This window comes from Bufo bufo, chromosome 9 (assembly GCF_905171765.1).
Source record: "Bufo bufo chromosome 9, aBufBuf1.1, whole genome shotgun sequence".
NCBI classification, from domain to species: domain Eukaryota; kingdom Metazoa; phylum Chordata; class Amphibia; order Anura; family Bufonidae; genus Bufo; species Bufo bufo.
In genome coordinates, this window is record NC_053397.1 from 212,204,138 (window position 1) to 212,221,333 (window position 17,196).

The 17,196-nt window shown below is 45.8% G+C and overlaps 1 protein-coding gene across 1 annotated transcript; it reads right to left on the reverse strand.

Moving 5' to 3' along the window:
* Positions 1 to 485: 485 nt before the first annotated feature.
* RABGGTB (Rab geranylgeranyltransferase subunit beta) lies at positions 486 to 14,743 on the reverse strand. The gene is made up of 9 exons (XM_040408214.1): positions 14,687 to 14,743; positions 11,631 to 11,738; positions 10,548 to 10,745; positions 10,348 to 10,453; positions 8,334 to 8,386; positions 5,767 to 5,877; positions 4,871 to 4,996; positions 4,393 to 4,542; positions 486 to 848 (listed from the first exon to the last, which is right to left on the reverse strand). Exons 1-9 carry the CDS (start codon positions 14,687 to 14,689, stop codon positions 708 to 710), a joined length of 996 nt encoding a protein of 331 aa, XP_040264148.1. The 5' UTR covers positions 14,690 to 14,743; the 3' UTR covers positions 486 to 707.
* Positions 14,744 to 17,196: the final 2,453 nt, after the last annotated feature.

Genomic DNA, 17,196 nt, shown 5'->3' on the forward strand with positions numbered 1-17,196 from the left:
GCATTTGGCAGCTGAAGGCATCTGTGTTGGTGCCATGTTCATATGTGCCCGCATTGCTGAGAAAAATGAAGTTTTAATATATGCAAATAGGGGAGGAGCAACGGGGGCGTTACCATTACACCTAGAGGCTCTGCTCTCTCTGCAGCTGCACTAATGCCTGGCCCTGTCAAAGTGTAGAGAGCGCAGAGCTTCTAGGTGTAATGGTAACGCCCCAATTGCTCCTAGAGGCTCATTTGCATATATTAAACCATCATTAAGCCAGCAATGTGGGCACATATGAACATGGGACCAACACAGATGTCTTCAGCTGCCAAGTCACACCAGTGTCATAGGTACAAAACTGCTGACAGATGCCCTTTAATGTTTCATTAGAATTTGCAAGGTTGCTTCCCTTTTTTTAATCTTACATGCATTATGGATCTGGTTAAAGAATGACATGTTATAAAAGACTCGAGGTGTGCGGTCTCAGTTCCTCGCTTCATCTGCACATACATCTTTATTGCGCGGTTAGTGATACGCCTAGTTATAGAACATACCAAAATCCAGTCACTGAAAAAATAAAAATTGACAAATACAAAGAAATTAAATTAAAAGCTATACAATGCATGGGAGCGAACGCTCCTGACCCTGTGCCCTCGCTTCTTTCTATAGTGCCAGCAAGGGAACGATAGCAGCTGATCACGGCGACGCTTCTCTCCCCGCAGGCTTCAGCTCAGAAGCTCCGGCTGCACCCCGATCCTGCGGAGGACTTCCTCCGGCATACAGAACACCGGGTTCACCGGCTTGATTACTTCTTCTCCTAGGAGAGACAATCCGGCAATACCAAACAGAGTATGAAATGGATCCACCTGGTAAAGATAGAAGGGGGAATGTCTTTACTGGTTCATACTGGAGATACGTGCACCAAACATAACCCCAGACACTGGGCGCCTTCCAGTCGACGTCCACATGCTTTTAGCTAACAAACAGCATTAGGCTATAGTCACACTGCATTTGCCATATGCAGTGGGAAAGCTCCGGGCATACACATCAGACGTATCTATAGGCAGGGGGTGCACCTAGCCTTTCTGATGGCTGAAGCAAAAACTGAAACGCCCGCCCCAAAACCAATTTCTTAATCTAACCCCTTTGCCACAATGAAATCACTCATTGCCCATGGCCCTTCCGCTGCCCCCCTCTTGCACCTACCTGAGACAATCGCCTTACCTGGCCTCATCGGTGGTGCACCCCTGTCTTTAGGCCCCCATTCACTGTCCTTTTGGTCTCTGTGGGGCTGGTATATAACGGTAGTTTTTTATACTGTATGGCATAGCTCAATCTAAGGTGGGGGAACATGAGCAACGTAGACCGCTGAAAGTTTCTACAGCAGTATACACTGAAGGCAAGTATCGGGGGCATATACAGATGCACAATGCCTTGGAGCCAACGACCCCAACAGTTTAAGGCTACATGCACACTACCGTTTTGTGTTTTGTAGTCCGCAAATTGCGGATCCGCAAAACACGGATGGCGTCCGTGTGCGTTCCGCAATTTGCGGAACGGTACGGACAGCCATTAATATAACTGCCTATTCTTGTGCAAAACGGACAAGAATAGGACAGGTTATATTTTTTTTTGCGGACCACGGGACAGAGCAATGGATGCGGACAGCATCTTTTGCGGCCCCATTGAAGTGAATGAGTCTGCATTCGAGCCGCAAAAACTGCGGCTCGGACCAAAACAACAGTCATGTGCATGAGGCCTCATGCACACGGCTGTTGATTTGGTCCGCATCCGAGCCGCTGTTTTTACGTGGGAAAGGGGCAGCAGCGTGGCAATCGCAGGACTGCAGAGAGGTGAGTTTTTTTTAACCCCTCAATGATTGCCAATGCTCTTTTTTACGGAAATCATTAATGGGCGGCCTAGAATAAAAGCTGCATAGGTCTCTACCGTGCAGCTGAGAGCAGGAACTCTGCTCTCCTATGACAGTCGGGCTCCTGCTATAGCGGCCTGTGATCTGCAGGAGCTGCCTTAGGCCTCATGCACATGACAGTGAATAATGGCCGTGTGACGGCGGTCACACGGCCATTTTTAGCACCAATGAAAGTCTATGGGGCTATTCACATGGCCGTTCTTTTAACAGCCAGTGAATAGCATCCGTCCAAAAATAGGACATGTGGAAACGGCCAGACGGACCCCACTGAAATCAATGGGACCATTTTTAATGGCAGATTGACAGGAGTGCACCCGTCTAATGGCCGTTAAAAACAGGTACACTTTATCTATATGGCCATTTAGGGGTTAAAAAAAAAAACTCATCTCATCCACTTGCAGTCTCTTCTCTCTTCCCTGAGCAGGACCTGCAATATGTGTGGTGACGTAACCACGTTGGAGCGCTCAGTGACGTCATCGCGCACATCGCAGGTCCTTTAGCAGGTCCTGTTCAGTGAAGAGAGAAGAGACTGCTGCAGCGCGAGCAAGTGGATATGGTGAGGGTTTTATTAATTTTTTGGTAAAATCAACAACAACAAAAAACAGTGGTGGGCCACTATGGGGGCATTATTTAAACCATGGGGGAAATTATTTAAGATGGGGTCCTACATTGGGGGCATTATTAAAGCTGGGGACATAAAAAAAAAATTCCTACACTATCAGGGACATTACTGTATTTAACATAGGTGCATACATTGGGGGCGGTAAAAAAAAATAAAATCATACACTATGGGGGACATTATTAAAGCTGGGGGCAGCAAAAAAATAAAAAAATTCCTACACTATGGGGGACATTATTTTAGCTGGGGGCCTACCATCCTGTGGGTGTTCTAAGAAAGGTGGGTCTAGAAATAACTGCCAATCAAATTCATACATTTTTCATGTCCGTTTTTAACGGACATGAAAAACTGATGCAAAACAGACATTAAAAATGGACACACGGGCAGAAAATGGATGCACACACTGATGCAAAAAAGCCATGAAAAACTGACAGTGTGTCCGTTTTTAACGGACGTTTTTCTTTTTCACTGTCGTGTGCCTTAGGCTACTTTCACACCTGCGCTTTCCCTTCAGTTTTGTCCCTATTCATTGTCAATGGGGACAAAACTGAACTGAATCGAATGCACCAGAATGCATTGCGTTCCGTTTGGTTGTATCCCATACCGGACAGAATAAGGGTCCATTCACAAGTCTGTAGTGTATTGCGGATCCACAATACACCCGGCCGGCACCCCCATAGAACTGCCTATTCATGTCCGCAATATTGCGGACAAGAATAGAACATGTTCTATTTTTTTCGGGAGCCGCGGACCGGAAGATCGGGGCCGCCCTCTGGAAATGCGGATGCGGAGAGCACACTGTGTGCTGTCCGCATCTCTTCCGGCCCCATAGAGAATAAATGGGTCCGCGTTCTACGGACGTGTGAATGGACCCTAACGCTGCAAGCAGCGTTTTTCTGTCCACGATGTGGTCCGGAACAAGACGTCATGACTCTCAATGTAAGTCAATAGGGACGGATCCGTTTTCTCTGACACAATAGAAAATGGATCCGTCCCCCATTGACTTTCAATGGAGTTCATGACGGATCTGTCTTGGGTATGTTAAAGATAATAAAACCGGATCTGTTCAGAACGGATGCAGACGGTTGTATTATTGCGACCGAAGCGTTTTTGCTGATCCATGACGGATCCAGCAAAAATGCAGTTGTGAAAGTAGCCTTAGATGCAACCAATCTTAAGAAGCAGAGATGCAGTGTAAAGTATGGGGGAGGGAAGAAACGGCAGCTTGACGTACATTTTGGACTACCTTAGACTAGCATTTTATACAATGGAGCTATGCTGGAGTCACTCATCAAGAAAAGATCTTAAAATAGCAACGAATTGAAACAAAGTATATTAGAAAGTTGCAAAAATCCTTATTAGGCCGGAACCACCTATGGAGTCAGAAGTTGGTTCAAATGAAATAAAAAATCTAGAGGAAGGACCACTTCTCCTTCCTGCAGGATCCAGGGCTTTAGCTAAAACCTGCATGTGTGTTTCCAGCCCTACACGGTCAGTAAAGGGTCACAGAGCTTTTGATCATTGGGGTCTGAGCGCTGAGACCCCCACCGATAGCTAGAACGAGGAGAGAGAAGGAAGTGCCCAGCTCACTCTGTCTTCTTGCTGCAGGAGACTGAATCGACACAGACTCAGACTTTCTATTGAGCAGCGAGAAGAGATCACACTATATAAGACCCCCCCCCCCCCTCTTAGTTCTAGCGCTTGTGAGGGTCTCAGTGCTCAGACCACCAGTGATCACACCTATTTGATATCAATAGATTTTTGAATGCTCAGTGATCCTTTAAAATCACAGAAACCTCATTCTGGTTAATCGACGTTCTCTTTTATTTATTTTTTTAACCAGAGCTACAAAATAACTCACCATATCACCGGGCCGGTCTGCAAATCCCCCCGTCTCCTCGTCCTGGCAGGCCAGAACAAACAGGCGCAGCTTCTCTCGGTCTATCCAGTGCAGTCTTCCAATTATTTTTAGAGAAGCCAAAACCCACCACGAATAGCAGACGTCAGGGAGCTGGAACACAAGTCATTTCTTATAAATCAGCGTATAATTGGATGGCTTCAAGGAATATGAAATAATGGCCTGCACAGCGACACTTCTGCTGACACAGGATTTGGGCAGGAATATCTCAAATTAGGAAATGTCTTTCTTGGCAATCTCAGTCACCGTGATCGGGCCCACATCCCATCCGAAGCCATCCTGAGGACAGGTGATAACTTGTCATTCTGAGACAACCCCTTAAAAGGATGGCCACAAGCAACGTGGCATATTTTTCCCATCCTGCTTTTGTAATATTACCGAAGTAAAAGAAAGTCTTTTGTCTCTCGAGGACCTTCCTCACCTTTTCTGGGCGTCCGTTGAGTCCCCCTGACGGCAGCTGCCGCTCACAAAGCCACCATCCCAGTAAATCGGCGTTTAATTGATGCAGTTGGTTTGTGACGGCCAGAAATCCTGTGCAACAATAGATCTAGAATTACAAACACAGAGGGGGTCATTTATTATGGGAAGTACGCCACTTTTTGGTGTAGTTTTGTCGCAGATTTGGACGCAAAAGGGGATTTGCGAATCTGCAACTTTTCCCCGCTCAAGCCACATTTCCGAGGTGGCGGGAAAAGGGGGTGCGGGCGGGTCCGATTCATCATTTTCTACGTCTGTTTTTGGCGTAGAAAATGACTTAGATCACTGCCAGCAAGGGAGCAGGCATAGATTTAAGCAAGTCGCAAGGCCGCCGGTAAAGAGCTTAAGTTATGTAGAGGCCGGACCCTCTACATAACTTAGGAGCATCCAACGGCGGCGGTCATGGACTAAAACCGTCGATTTAGACGGTCCCCCGAAGTTCTAATGTCAACTTCCCATACGTTTAGAAAAAAAATATACAATGCAACAGCACTCTGCAAACCAAATAAAGTACAAAAAAGTATTCTGATGCTAATGCTATGCCTATTGTTGTACAAAATGTATTTGCTAAAAATCTCATTTACTTAATAAGCGTAGCATTAGCATCAGAATACGTTTTTGTACTTTATTTGGTTTGCAGAGTGCTGTTGCATTGTATTATTCTTCTTTGTGTTTGTAGCCATGGCAACGCGCACCTGCGCATTGGGACGTGCTGATGTAGCCCCTTTTTTCTTTGCAGTTCCCACACGTTTAACCTCAATAGGAGAGTCCTAATAGAATGTTTCAGGATCCTACCAAGAATGTGACAGCCGTGAATGCAAGAAGATGGATGTGTCTTACCTGGCCGGCATGGGACTCAGAGCCCGGTCTGCAGCCGAAACCACCGTCAAAATTCATACACGATAAGACAAACTCTATCGCTTTCTCTAGATTAACAGCATCGAGCTTCCCCTGAAGGAACAGAAAGAATAAGAACTAAAACTGTGAAATAAAAACGATGAAAAAAAAAAAAACAATAAAGGGATATAAAAATAAAAAAAACTTCAATCCCAGATAAACTGACAGAGCGCTGCTAGAAAAAAAAATCACTGCAGGCTTTAGTTCTTAAAGCTGTATTCCCAAAGTAGACACTTAAATGAATTTGCTGCGAAATTGATGGCCTATCCTCTACACAAAACATCAATATGAGATCATATTACCCACCGATAAGCTGTTTCTGGCCGCTGTACAGCGCTTACAGCTCTGTCTACTGTATAGATTCCGGCGCCAGTGGCTGTCCAAGAAAGCTAATTGGTGGGGGCGTGAGGTGTCAGACCCCCACAGGTCCGATGTTGATGACCTATCCATTGGGTATGCCATTAAAGGGAACCTGTCACCTGGATTTTGTGCATAGAGCTGAGGACATGGGTTACTAGATGGCCGCTAGCACATCCGCAATACCCAGTCCCCATAGCTCTGTGTGCTTTTATTGTGTCCAAAAAATGATACGTATGCAAATTAACCTGAGATGAGTCCTGTACCTGAGATGAGCATGGGAGAATTTCATGCTCAGACACTCTCCCTTGCCTTGTGCAGTATCTTAGGCTAGGGCAGCTCTTAAAGGGAGTCTGTCACCACTATATGACCATATACAGCACTTACATGGCGCTGTAGCACACTTATACAGGATTCTCCTGATACCTTTGTTATTTTCTTTAGACGTCCAGAAGCAGGAAAAACTACTTTTATTTCATATGCAAATGAGCACTCGCAAGTGCCCAGGGGCGGCTTTCCGTGTGTAGGTGCCCAGGCTGCTCTGCCTTTTTAACCGTTACTCCTCCCCCAGCCTCTTCCTTTGCCCGCCCTCCTATTCCCTTGTATCATCCCTAGGTCCGGCCGAGATCCTGCGCCTGCGCACTGCTTCGCCGGGCCGGGACATGCACACTGCAATGCCCATTTTGAGTACGGCATCAATTCAACTAGTGCACATGCGCCAGCCGGCGAAGCGTCGTTTTTCCATATGAAATAAACGTCTAAAGAAAATAACCAAGGTACCATTAGAATCCTGTATAGGTGTGCTACAGCGCCATGTAAGTGCGTTATATGGTCATATAGTGGTGACAGACTCCCTTTAAGCCCGCCTATTAGTGCCGGTGACGTCACCGGGAACACTGCTAGACGGAAGCGTCCGCCTCGCAAAGACCCGGTACGTCACCAGATCTAATGAAAAAGCCCTTGCCCTGCATGGTTCAGTGCAGGGCAAGGGAGAGCATCGGAGCATGAAAGAGCAAGGGGTCTGCCTGGGTGAAGAAGGGGATATGTCTGCGTTCAGCTCTGAACCCAGACAACGCCTTTAAAGGGGTTCTCCCATGACTTATATAAAAAATCATCAAGTAGTACATGACAACCTCTTTCTAAGGCTACTTTCACACTGGCGTTTCTGGGTCCGATGGTGAGATCCGTTTCAGGGCTCTCACAAGCGGCTCAGTTCAGCCCTAATGCATTCTGAAAGGATAAGGATCCGTTCAGAATGCATCAGTTTGGTTGCGTTTGGTCTCCGTTGCGTTTTTTAGACGGTCACTAAAACGCAGCTTGCAGCGTTTTGGTGTCCGTCTTACTATGCGGAGCCAAACGGATCCGTCCTGACTTACAATGTAAGTCAATGGGGACGGATCTGGTTTTCACTGACACAATATGGTGCAATTGAAACCGGATCCGTCACCCATTGACTTTCAATGTAAGTCAAGATGGATCCGTTTTGACTTAGACTTTTTTTTGAATGAATAATCCAAACTGATCCGTTATTAACGGATACAAGCGTTTGCATTATTGGTGCGGATCCGTCTGTGCAGATACAAGACGGATCCGCACCGAACGCGAGTGTGAAAGTAGCCTTAAAAAGCTAGAACCAGCCCTGCACCTCACATGGATCCAGAGATCTCCCCGTTCATTGCTCTGCTAGATTTATACCAAGCTGACAGCTCAAGGGGAGTGTCTTTTCTGCTGCAGCTCAGGGGGCGTGTCCAAGCTCTGCCTATCACAGCTCAGGGGGCGTGTCCATGCTCTGCCTATCACAGCTCAGGAGGCAGCTGTAAGATGAAACTGAGCATGTGCGGCCTCCTCAGTGAGCAGGACAAAGAAATAAGAAAAAAAAAAAAAAGCAGGTGGCACTAGACAGATATTCAATAAAATCTAACTCACTGACTATGCAAACAATTTTATTACATGCAATTACAAAAGAATTCAGAACCTGGTGCTGGTTTGAGAACTAGAATATTTTTCATGGGACAACCCTTTAAGTCAGTGATCACACACCAGTCGCACACTTGTTTAATGCTTACTTTATTTGTGGCTGCAAAACTTAAATAAAACCTTTGAAAAAACATATATTACTAAAAAAATGTATGCTTTTAATTCATTAAACCTACCAAAAGTGCAAGTGTCGCTACAGCACAGAAGGAAAACCGGGTATCTATTTCCCCTGAAAGAACACAAAGAACATAGTCAGCTCTACAATGTCTCTATACACCGGTCACATCTCACCATTAGTGATGTCTTCATTCTACAGTATACGATCACTTACTGGTTGTTATAAAAAAAATACTACAAATATTTTGGACAGTTTTAACACCCGTTGTGCGACCAAGGATCGCTAACTGTTGAACTGAAGGGGTTGCAGCATAACTTGCATGTTGCCGCGACCCAAGAATCTAAAAAAATCCAAGGCTGCTAAATTTTTTTTGATTCTGGGGCTGTGAAAACTAGCGAGTCAATCTGCAACCCCTTCAGTATGATGGCTGCACTGCTACACAGCGATCTTTGCAGAGTAGAGCTGCAGTGCAAAGCCTGGGGTGGCGAGACTGCCTCAGGCCTCTTTCAAGCCGTCAAGATGTCTGTGAAGGATACGTGTGTCATCTGTATTAGGGCTCATGCACATCAACGTATTTTATTCTGTGTCGATTCCATTTTGGGTTGTTTTGTGGCCCGTATGCGGAACCATTCACTTTAAAAAAAAAATGGAAATTACCCCGTGTGCATTCCGTGTCCGTATGTCCTATTATTGTCCACATTACGGAGTAGGATAGCACTGTCAGCTATTCTGCAAAATGCGGAATGCACCCGGACGGGATCTGCAATTTGCAGATTGCAAAACAACAACAGGCGTGTGCATGAGCCCTTATACTGCAAGTGCTGGGCTGAGAATTAATCTCCAGAGCAACAATCCATGAAAACCATGGACCAAACACAGATGACATCCCATAGATTAAAATGTGCACAAGGGATCCGTGCTTCCGTGGTGTCACTGTGGACCCCACTGTCCATGGAAAGTCAATGGATACGTGTGGTGGACCTGAAGAACACAGAGAGTCCATGTCCGTGATTCCCTGACATGTAAAAGAGGCCTTAGGCCCCTTTCACACGGGCGAGTATTCCGCGCGGATGCGTTGCGGGAGGTGAACGCATTGCAACCGCACTGAATCCTGACTCATTCATTTCTATGGGGCTGTGCACACGAGCGGTGATTTTCATGCATCACTTGTGCGTTGCATGAAAATCGCAGCATGCTCCTCTTTGTGCGTTTTTCACGTAACGCAGGCCCCATAGAAATGAATGGGGTTGCGTGAAAATCGCAAGCATCCGCAAGCAAGTGCGGATGCGGTGCGATTTTCACGCACGGTTGCTAGGTGACGATCGGGATGGGGACCCGATCATTATTATTTTCCCTTATAACATGGTTATAAGGGAAAATAATCGCATTCTGAATACAGAATGCATAGTAAAATAGCGCTGGAGGGGTTAAAAAAATAAATAAATAATTAAACTCACCTTAATCCACTTGATCGCGCAGCCCGGCTTCTCTATTCTTTTCTTTTCTTCTTTTTTGCTGTGTGCAGGAAAAGGACCTGTGGTGACGTCACTCCGGTCATCACATGGTCCGTCACATGATCTTTTACCATGGTGATGGATCATGGTGATGGACCATGTGATGACCGGAGTGACATCACCACAGGTCCTTTTCCTGCACACAGCAAAAAAGAAGACAGAAGAGAAGCCGGGCAGCGCAAGCAAGTGGATTAAGGGGAGTTTAATTATTTAATTTTTTTTTAACCCCTCCAGCGCTATTGTACTATGCATTCTGTATTAAGAATGCTATTATTTTCCCTTATAACCATGTTAAAAGGGAAAATAATACAATCTACCCAGCACCTAACCCAAACCCGCTGATTTTTCTCACGCGAGTGCAAAACGCATTACAATGTTTTGCACTCGCGCGGAAAAATTGTGCATGTTCCCGCAACGCACCCGCACCTTTTCCCGCAACGCCCGTGTGAAAGAGGCCTTAGAATTTCAGTGCACAATACAGCAGAGCTAATAAGCTAAGTCCAGAGCCTGACATCAGTATTGCCAGGGTGAGCGCAAAGTAATCTGCAATGTAATTACCCCATTTATCTCCAGAAAACGAGCCGTCTTCTTTCTGCAGAGACTTCACATACTCCACCACCTTTACTGTGTCTACTTCAGAAAGGCTGTCAAAAAGTGTCAGGATCTGCAAGGACACATGAATTACTCCTAAATATATTTCTACAGAGCGCCTGCCACTCTTGTGATGATGGGGACACAGGGATGGACCTTCCCGTTACCTGCACGGCGCTCAGTGTGTACAGGAGATGGGGGTCGTGGCCGATACTAGCGCTAAAGCCGCCACACTCGTGCTGACAGGACTTGATAAACGTCAGGATCTCCTCTTTGTTCATACGGTGAAGTTCCCCCATCAGATCCATGACGGTCAGACCCCAGTACACGCCGCTCATCCGCAAATACTCCGACATACAGTATTCCTGCCGAGACAAGGACCATAATAAACGAGTGAACACCGGTAAAACTGTACCCACGTAGATGGACTACCAATGCCATACAGGTTGTGTCATCTTATATATTGGGGGCATATTGCTACAATATGCCCCCCAATGTCTGATAGGTGCGGGTCCACCTCTGTGACCTGCACCTATTTCTAATATGGAGCCCACAAAGAGAAGAAGAGCCGACCGCACATGCGCGGCCACCCTCCATTCATTCCTATGGGACCGAGGGCTGGCTTGGCTATTTCTGTGAACGGAGCGATGGCCGTGCTTGCACAGTGCACTTCCAGTTCATTTCAATGGGACTTCCGAAAACAGCTGAGCGTGCTGCTCGACTATTTTCGGCACCGCAAATAAGATGTGCCATCAATATCTGATTGATGGGGGTCCGACTCCTGGCAACCCCACCGATCGGCTGTTTATCATTTACTTGAAAGTTGCAGCCTCTTCCTCAGCCTATGACATCACATCTATCAGTCACACGGTCTTCCAAGGAATCGGACTGAGCTGTAATACAAAGATCAGCCACTATACAGTGTGGGGCGCAGTGCATGGTATACTATGAAGAGGCTGCATCGCTCGTCCAAGTGTTGGGCCCCTCCAAGCAGCTGAATGGCGGGGGTGCCGGGTGTCAGACCCTCACGGATCTGATACTGATGACCTATCCTGAAAGCCCCTTCAATTTCAATGTGGGCTGTGTAATGCTCCGAGGAGAAATGTACACTTGGGGCCGATCCCCCCCATACATTACAGCTGATCCCCAGGGGTCGCACACACGCACAGTACCCTATGGTGTTGGATAGCTGCCCCTGAACTGTATATACAGTCTCCCTATCCATATGGTGATACATAACTGATACTCACATAATCATCTTTCTTAGCTCCATAAGACTCAATATATTCAGAGTGCTTGTCCAGCAGGAGGGTTCTAGGGGCATCCGCTTTAATGGCGACATCCTTCTGTGGGGTCCCCTGTAAACAAAAAACAAATGTATTCACATCTCTTCCCGATCATAGCAATACATACAAGTATTAAGATGGTGTGCAAGACTCTTAACATTTCTATCCAAATTCCACTTCCTGACGAGTTTGTATAAAACCCTGTGTGCTGCATCCACCACTAGGGGAAGCTTATTGCATAAGGGTTTCTGTTGCTCCCATTGAGTTCTATGGGAGCTGTATAAATAGGTGTAGGGAGCGCCACCTTGAGGAGCATGCTGAGCATAACCAAGAGCCCTATAGACCCAACCAAAGAATCTCCATGTGACAGCGAGCCACTGCAAGAATGTGTATACCATGTAAACTTTTCTTAAAGGGGTTGTACGGGATCCTAAAAAATGTAATTATATTGTGTACCTGTCAACTTTCCTAAGTCTTAACTTCAGTCTCCATGCTCCGGCTGCACTGTTGTTCTAGGTCTGTGATGGCGAACCTCCGGCACGCCAGCTGTGGTAAAACTACTACTCCTAACATGTGCACGTGCTTGGCTGTCCTCAGAATGCCATAGAAAAGAATGGAGCATGCTGGGAGTCGTAGTTTCACCACAGCTGGCGTGTTGGAGATTAGCCATTAGTGTTGAGAGAAGCAAGCTTCGGATCAGTCTCCGTACAGTATTAGAATGTATGGGCTCCAATGAGCCGAAGTTAGTTATTCACGAAGTCGCGCGTGACTTTGTTGAACTACTTCAGTAGTTGATTTTTAAAGTGGAAAACCAGACTAGTACCTTGGAACCAGGGTGGGTAAAAATCTATGATTTTTTTAAATTAAAAAAATCTGATTATTTTATTTTAATCGGATTTTTTTTATTTAAATCAGATATTTTTTTTATACAAAATGCTTTTTGAGGAAAATATATTACCATCCAAAGGTTATTCCATCATGAAATAAAGATTCGTTTTTTAATTATGTAGAATAAGGCTGTATATGTTTAATTGTTTTGGTAAATAAATTCCATTAACCCATTCACAAGGTCAGGCTCTTCCAGAGGTTTTTGTAAGATTATTGGGCAGTTTCTCTGCCTACAAGATATTATCACAGATGCTTGGTTTACTTTTGCAGTTCTCAAAACTGAATTTGACTCAGCAGAGATCACAGGCCTCTTCTTCACAGCAAAAATGTTATAACATGAACAGAGTTGAGAAAAAGACCTTAATCCTAACTTCTACAAACCTATGAATACAGAATCAACCTGATCAAACTAATATGAAAAGTTGTTATTCTAAAAATCTTCATCTATTTGCATATTATAAGTTATACCAGCGAGAATTAGTCTTTATGTAGAAAACTAGGATTTAAATCAAATCCACCCTGCTTGGAACCGAAGCGGAGTTCAGTTTTAAGTTTTAAAGTGCTTTCCTATTTTCCTTAACTACCAAAATTATTCAACGAAGTCAGGCGCGACTTCGTGAATAACTAACTTCGGCTTATCGGAGCCCATACATTCTAATACTGTACAGAGACGGATCTCCATACAGTATTATTCCATTTTACAGGCTAGGGCAGCGCTAAATCAGTGCCGGGGACGTCACCGGGCTCACTGCTGGGCGGAAGCCTCCACCTGGCAGCCGGAAGGAGAGCCCGGTACGTCACCGGAACTCCACAAAATGCCTTTTCCCTGCGCGATTCAGCAGAGGGCAAAGGAGAGAATCGGAGCAAGAACTGCTCCGATGCTCTTGTCAGGGGGGCTGCCTGGCTGAAATTCTGGGTATGTCCGAGTTCAGCTCTGAGCCCAGACAACCCCTTTAAGGCTGGGGCTGCATGGCGATCATGAGAGCGTTGCGGCAACCTGTAAATCGTGCTGCAACCCCATTTATTTCTATGGCTGCAGTGCTACCCTGCAATCCTTGGTCACCATGTAGGCCTTAGGCCTTTTTTTTCCCCGTTTTTTTTGCGTACCGTATACGGAACCATTCATTTAAATTAATTTTGCAAAAAAAAAAAAAAGGAAGGTACTCCGTATGCCTTCCGTTTCCGTATTTCCGTTCAAAGATAGAACAGGTCCTATAATTGTCTACATAACGGACAAGAATAGGACTGTTCTATCAGGGGCCAGCTGTTCCGTTCCGCAAAAAAAAACGGAATGTACACGGACGTCATCCGTATTTTTTGAGGATCCGTTTTTTGCGGACCGCAAAATACTGAAAAAGCCATACGGTCGTGTACAAGAGGCCTTACAGGGGTTGTCTCTCACTTCAGCATTTATTTTGTAGAGCAAGTTAATACAAGGCACTTACTAATGTATTGTGATTCTCCATTTTACTTCCCTTTCTAGCTGGATTCATTTTTCCATCGCATTATACACTGCTTGTTTCCATGGTTACGACCATCTTGCAATCCAGCAGGGGTGGTCGTGCTTGCACACTCTAGGAAAAAGTGCTGGCCTCTCTAGTGGCCGGGACTGTGGGAGCGCACATAGGCCGGTGCTTTTTCTATAATGTGCAAACACGGCCACCACTGACGGATTGCAGGGTGGTCGTAACCATGAAAACGAGCAGTGTATAATGTGATAAAAAGAATGAATCCAGCCAGCGAAGGAAGCAATATGGAGAATCACAATACATTAGTAGGTGCCTTGTATTAACTTTCCCTACATAATACATGCCACTTGCTGAAGTGAGAGGACCCCTTTAAAGGGAAGTGATGCAGAACAGGCTGTAGAGGATGGGTGTGATCAGGGAGCAGCACTGGGAAAGTAGCTGTGGCAAAAAAAACTACAACTCCCAGCATGCCCTGGCAATTGCAGTACGCAGGGAGTTGTAGTGTCACAGCAGACTACTGGTGTATGGCATAGCAGGAGGGCACAGGACAGGAAGACAGTGACAGCAGGGGGCACAGGATGACAGTGACATGGCGGAGGCTGCGGGGGGCGCCCTGAGCCGGAGGAGACGCCACACAACACTCCGGCTCCACGTTCTACTCACCATGACCGAGCTGGGCGGAGCTTCTGCCAGTCACTGCTCGCTAGGACCCAGCTCCCGGACGGCGATTGGAGAAATGTGACATAGGTGTCTTCCCACTGCCTGCTCGCGTAATCCCTTGTAGTACAGCTGCCCACAGCACTGCCGGTGTTCTAACAAATTAGGGAAATTTCATGGGTTGGGGAAATATCACGAAAAACCGGCGCCGCTCCCGTGCAGGCAGTAGCGAGGACAGCTATTTGCAGGAAAGGCTTTCGTACCAGCTGGCATTGAAGTCCTATCGGGGGCTTGTTAGACGCTTTTAGGTGTCCTCCGTGATGCCTGTCTGCGCTGCATTAAAGGCACAGTGCCCCACTGTTAGTGAAAGCCGTGCCACCATGATGACAGGTAGAGTGCAAGGACAGTAATGCTCTCATGTAACAGTGTCCCCAAAGTCAGTTACAGTCTTGTGCTTATAATGAGGACAGGAAGAGTTCCCCCAAAATCAGTGACAGTAATGCTCTCATAATAAGTGTCCCAAAGTCAATGCCAGTCATGTGGTTATAATGATAGAGTGCCCCCAGTCATGCCCTCATAATGATGACGGGCAGGTTGCCTCCATATTCAGTGAAATACAGCCAGGTCCATAAATATTGGGACATCGACACAATTCTAACATTTTTGGCTCTATACATCACCACAAAGGATTTGAAATGAAACGAACAAGATGTGCTTTACCTGCAGATTGTCAGCTTTAATTTGAGAGTATTTACATCCAAATCAGGTGAACGGTCCAGGAATTACAGCAGTTTGCATATGTGTCTCCCACTTGTTAAGGGACCAAAAGTAATGGGACAGAATAATAATCATAAATCAAACTTTCACTTTTTAATACTTGGTTGCAAATCCTTTGCAGTCAATTACAGCCTGAAGTCTGGAACGCATAGACATCACCACACGCTGGGTTTCATCCCTGGTAAAGCTCTGCCAGGCCTCTACTGCAACTGTCTTCAGTTCCTGCTTGTTCTTGGGGCATTTTCCCTTCAGTTTTGTCTTCAGCAAGTGAAATGCATGCTCAATCGGCTTCAGGTCAGGTGATTGACTTGGCCATTGCAGAACATTCCACTTCTTTCCCTTAAAAAACTCTTTTGCAGTATGCTTTGGGTCATTGTCCATCTGCACTGTGAAGTGCCGTCCAATGAGTTCTGAAGCATTTGGCTGAATATGAGCAGATAATATTGCCCGAAACACTTCGGAATTCATCCTGCTGCTTTTGTCGGCAGTCACATCATCAATAAATACAAGAGAACCAGTTCCATTGGCAGCCATACATGCCCACGCCATGACACTACCACCACCATGCTTCACTGATGAGGTGATATGCTTAGGATCATGAGCAGCTCCTTTCCTTCTCCATACTCTTCTCTTCCTATCACTCTGGTCCAAGTTGATCTTGGTCTCATCTGTCCATAGGATGTTGTTCCAGAACTGTGAAGGCTTTTTTAGATGTCGTTTGGCAAACTCTAATCTGGCCTTCCTGTTTTTGAGGCTCACCAATGGTTTACATCTTGTGGTGAACCCTCTGTATTCACTCTGGTGAAGTCTTCTCCTGATTGTTGACTTTGACACACATACACCTACCTCCTGGAGAGTGTTCTTGATCTGGCCAACTGTTGTGAAGGGTGTTTTCTTCACCAGGGAAAGAATTCTTCGCTCATCCACCACAGTTGTTTTCCGTGGTCTTCCGGGTCTTTCGGTGTTGCTGAGCTCACCGGTGGGTTCCTTCTTTTTAAAAATGTTCCAAACAGTTGTTTTGGCCAGGCCTAATGTTTTTGCTATCTCTCTGATGGGTTTGTTGTGTTTTTCAGCCTAATGATGGCTTGCTTCACTGATGGTGACAGCTCTTTGGATCTCATCCTGAAAGTTGACAGCAACAGATTCCAAATGCAAATAGCAGACTGGAAATGACCTCCTGGACCTTTTATCTGCTCATTGTAATTGGGATAATGAGGGAATAACACACACCTGGCCATGGAACAGCCGAGAAGCTGATTGTCCCATTACTTTTGGTCCCTTAACAAGTTGGAGGCACATATACAAACTGTTGTAATTCCTGCACCGTTCACCTGATTTGGATGTAAATACCCTCAAATTAAAGCTGACAGTCTGCAGGTAAAGCACAACTTGTTTGTTTCATTTCACATCCATTGTGGTGTATAGAGCCAAAAATGTTAGACCTGTGTCGATGTCCCAATATTTATGGACTTGACTGTATATGTGCTCACTCTTGGCCGCTCTCTGCCCCTCAGTGCCTTGTATCATGGCTCCTATTCTAACAGCTCTGATCTATTTAATCCGAGGCCATCGGCTGCTAGAACCGTACTTGATACGCAGGAGATATCATATCTGCAGTAACACAAGCGACTCCACAGTTTCTGGCGAGGTTTTGTATTTTGAATGCAAAATATTATAAAAATAAGATAAAAAAAAAAAACTTGCTCATCATGCCGCTGGATTGCCCACCCCACACTAAA

Bases quoted from the DNA above. Each gene is read 5' to 3' on its own strand.
- RABGGTB (XM_040408214.1), bottom strand. The intron at 8,387-10,347 runs GTAATTACATTG...GTGTTCTTTCAG, and splicing joins GTTTTCTGGAGATAAATGGG to GGGAAATAGATACCCGGTTT. The intron at 4,543-4,870 runs GTGAGGAAGGTC...CTTGTGTTCCAG, and splicing joins TCAACGGACGCCCAGAAAAG to CTCCCTGACGTCTGCTATTC.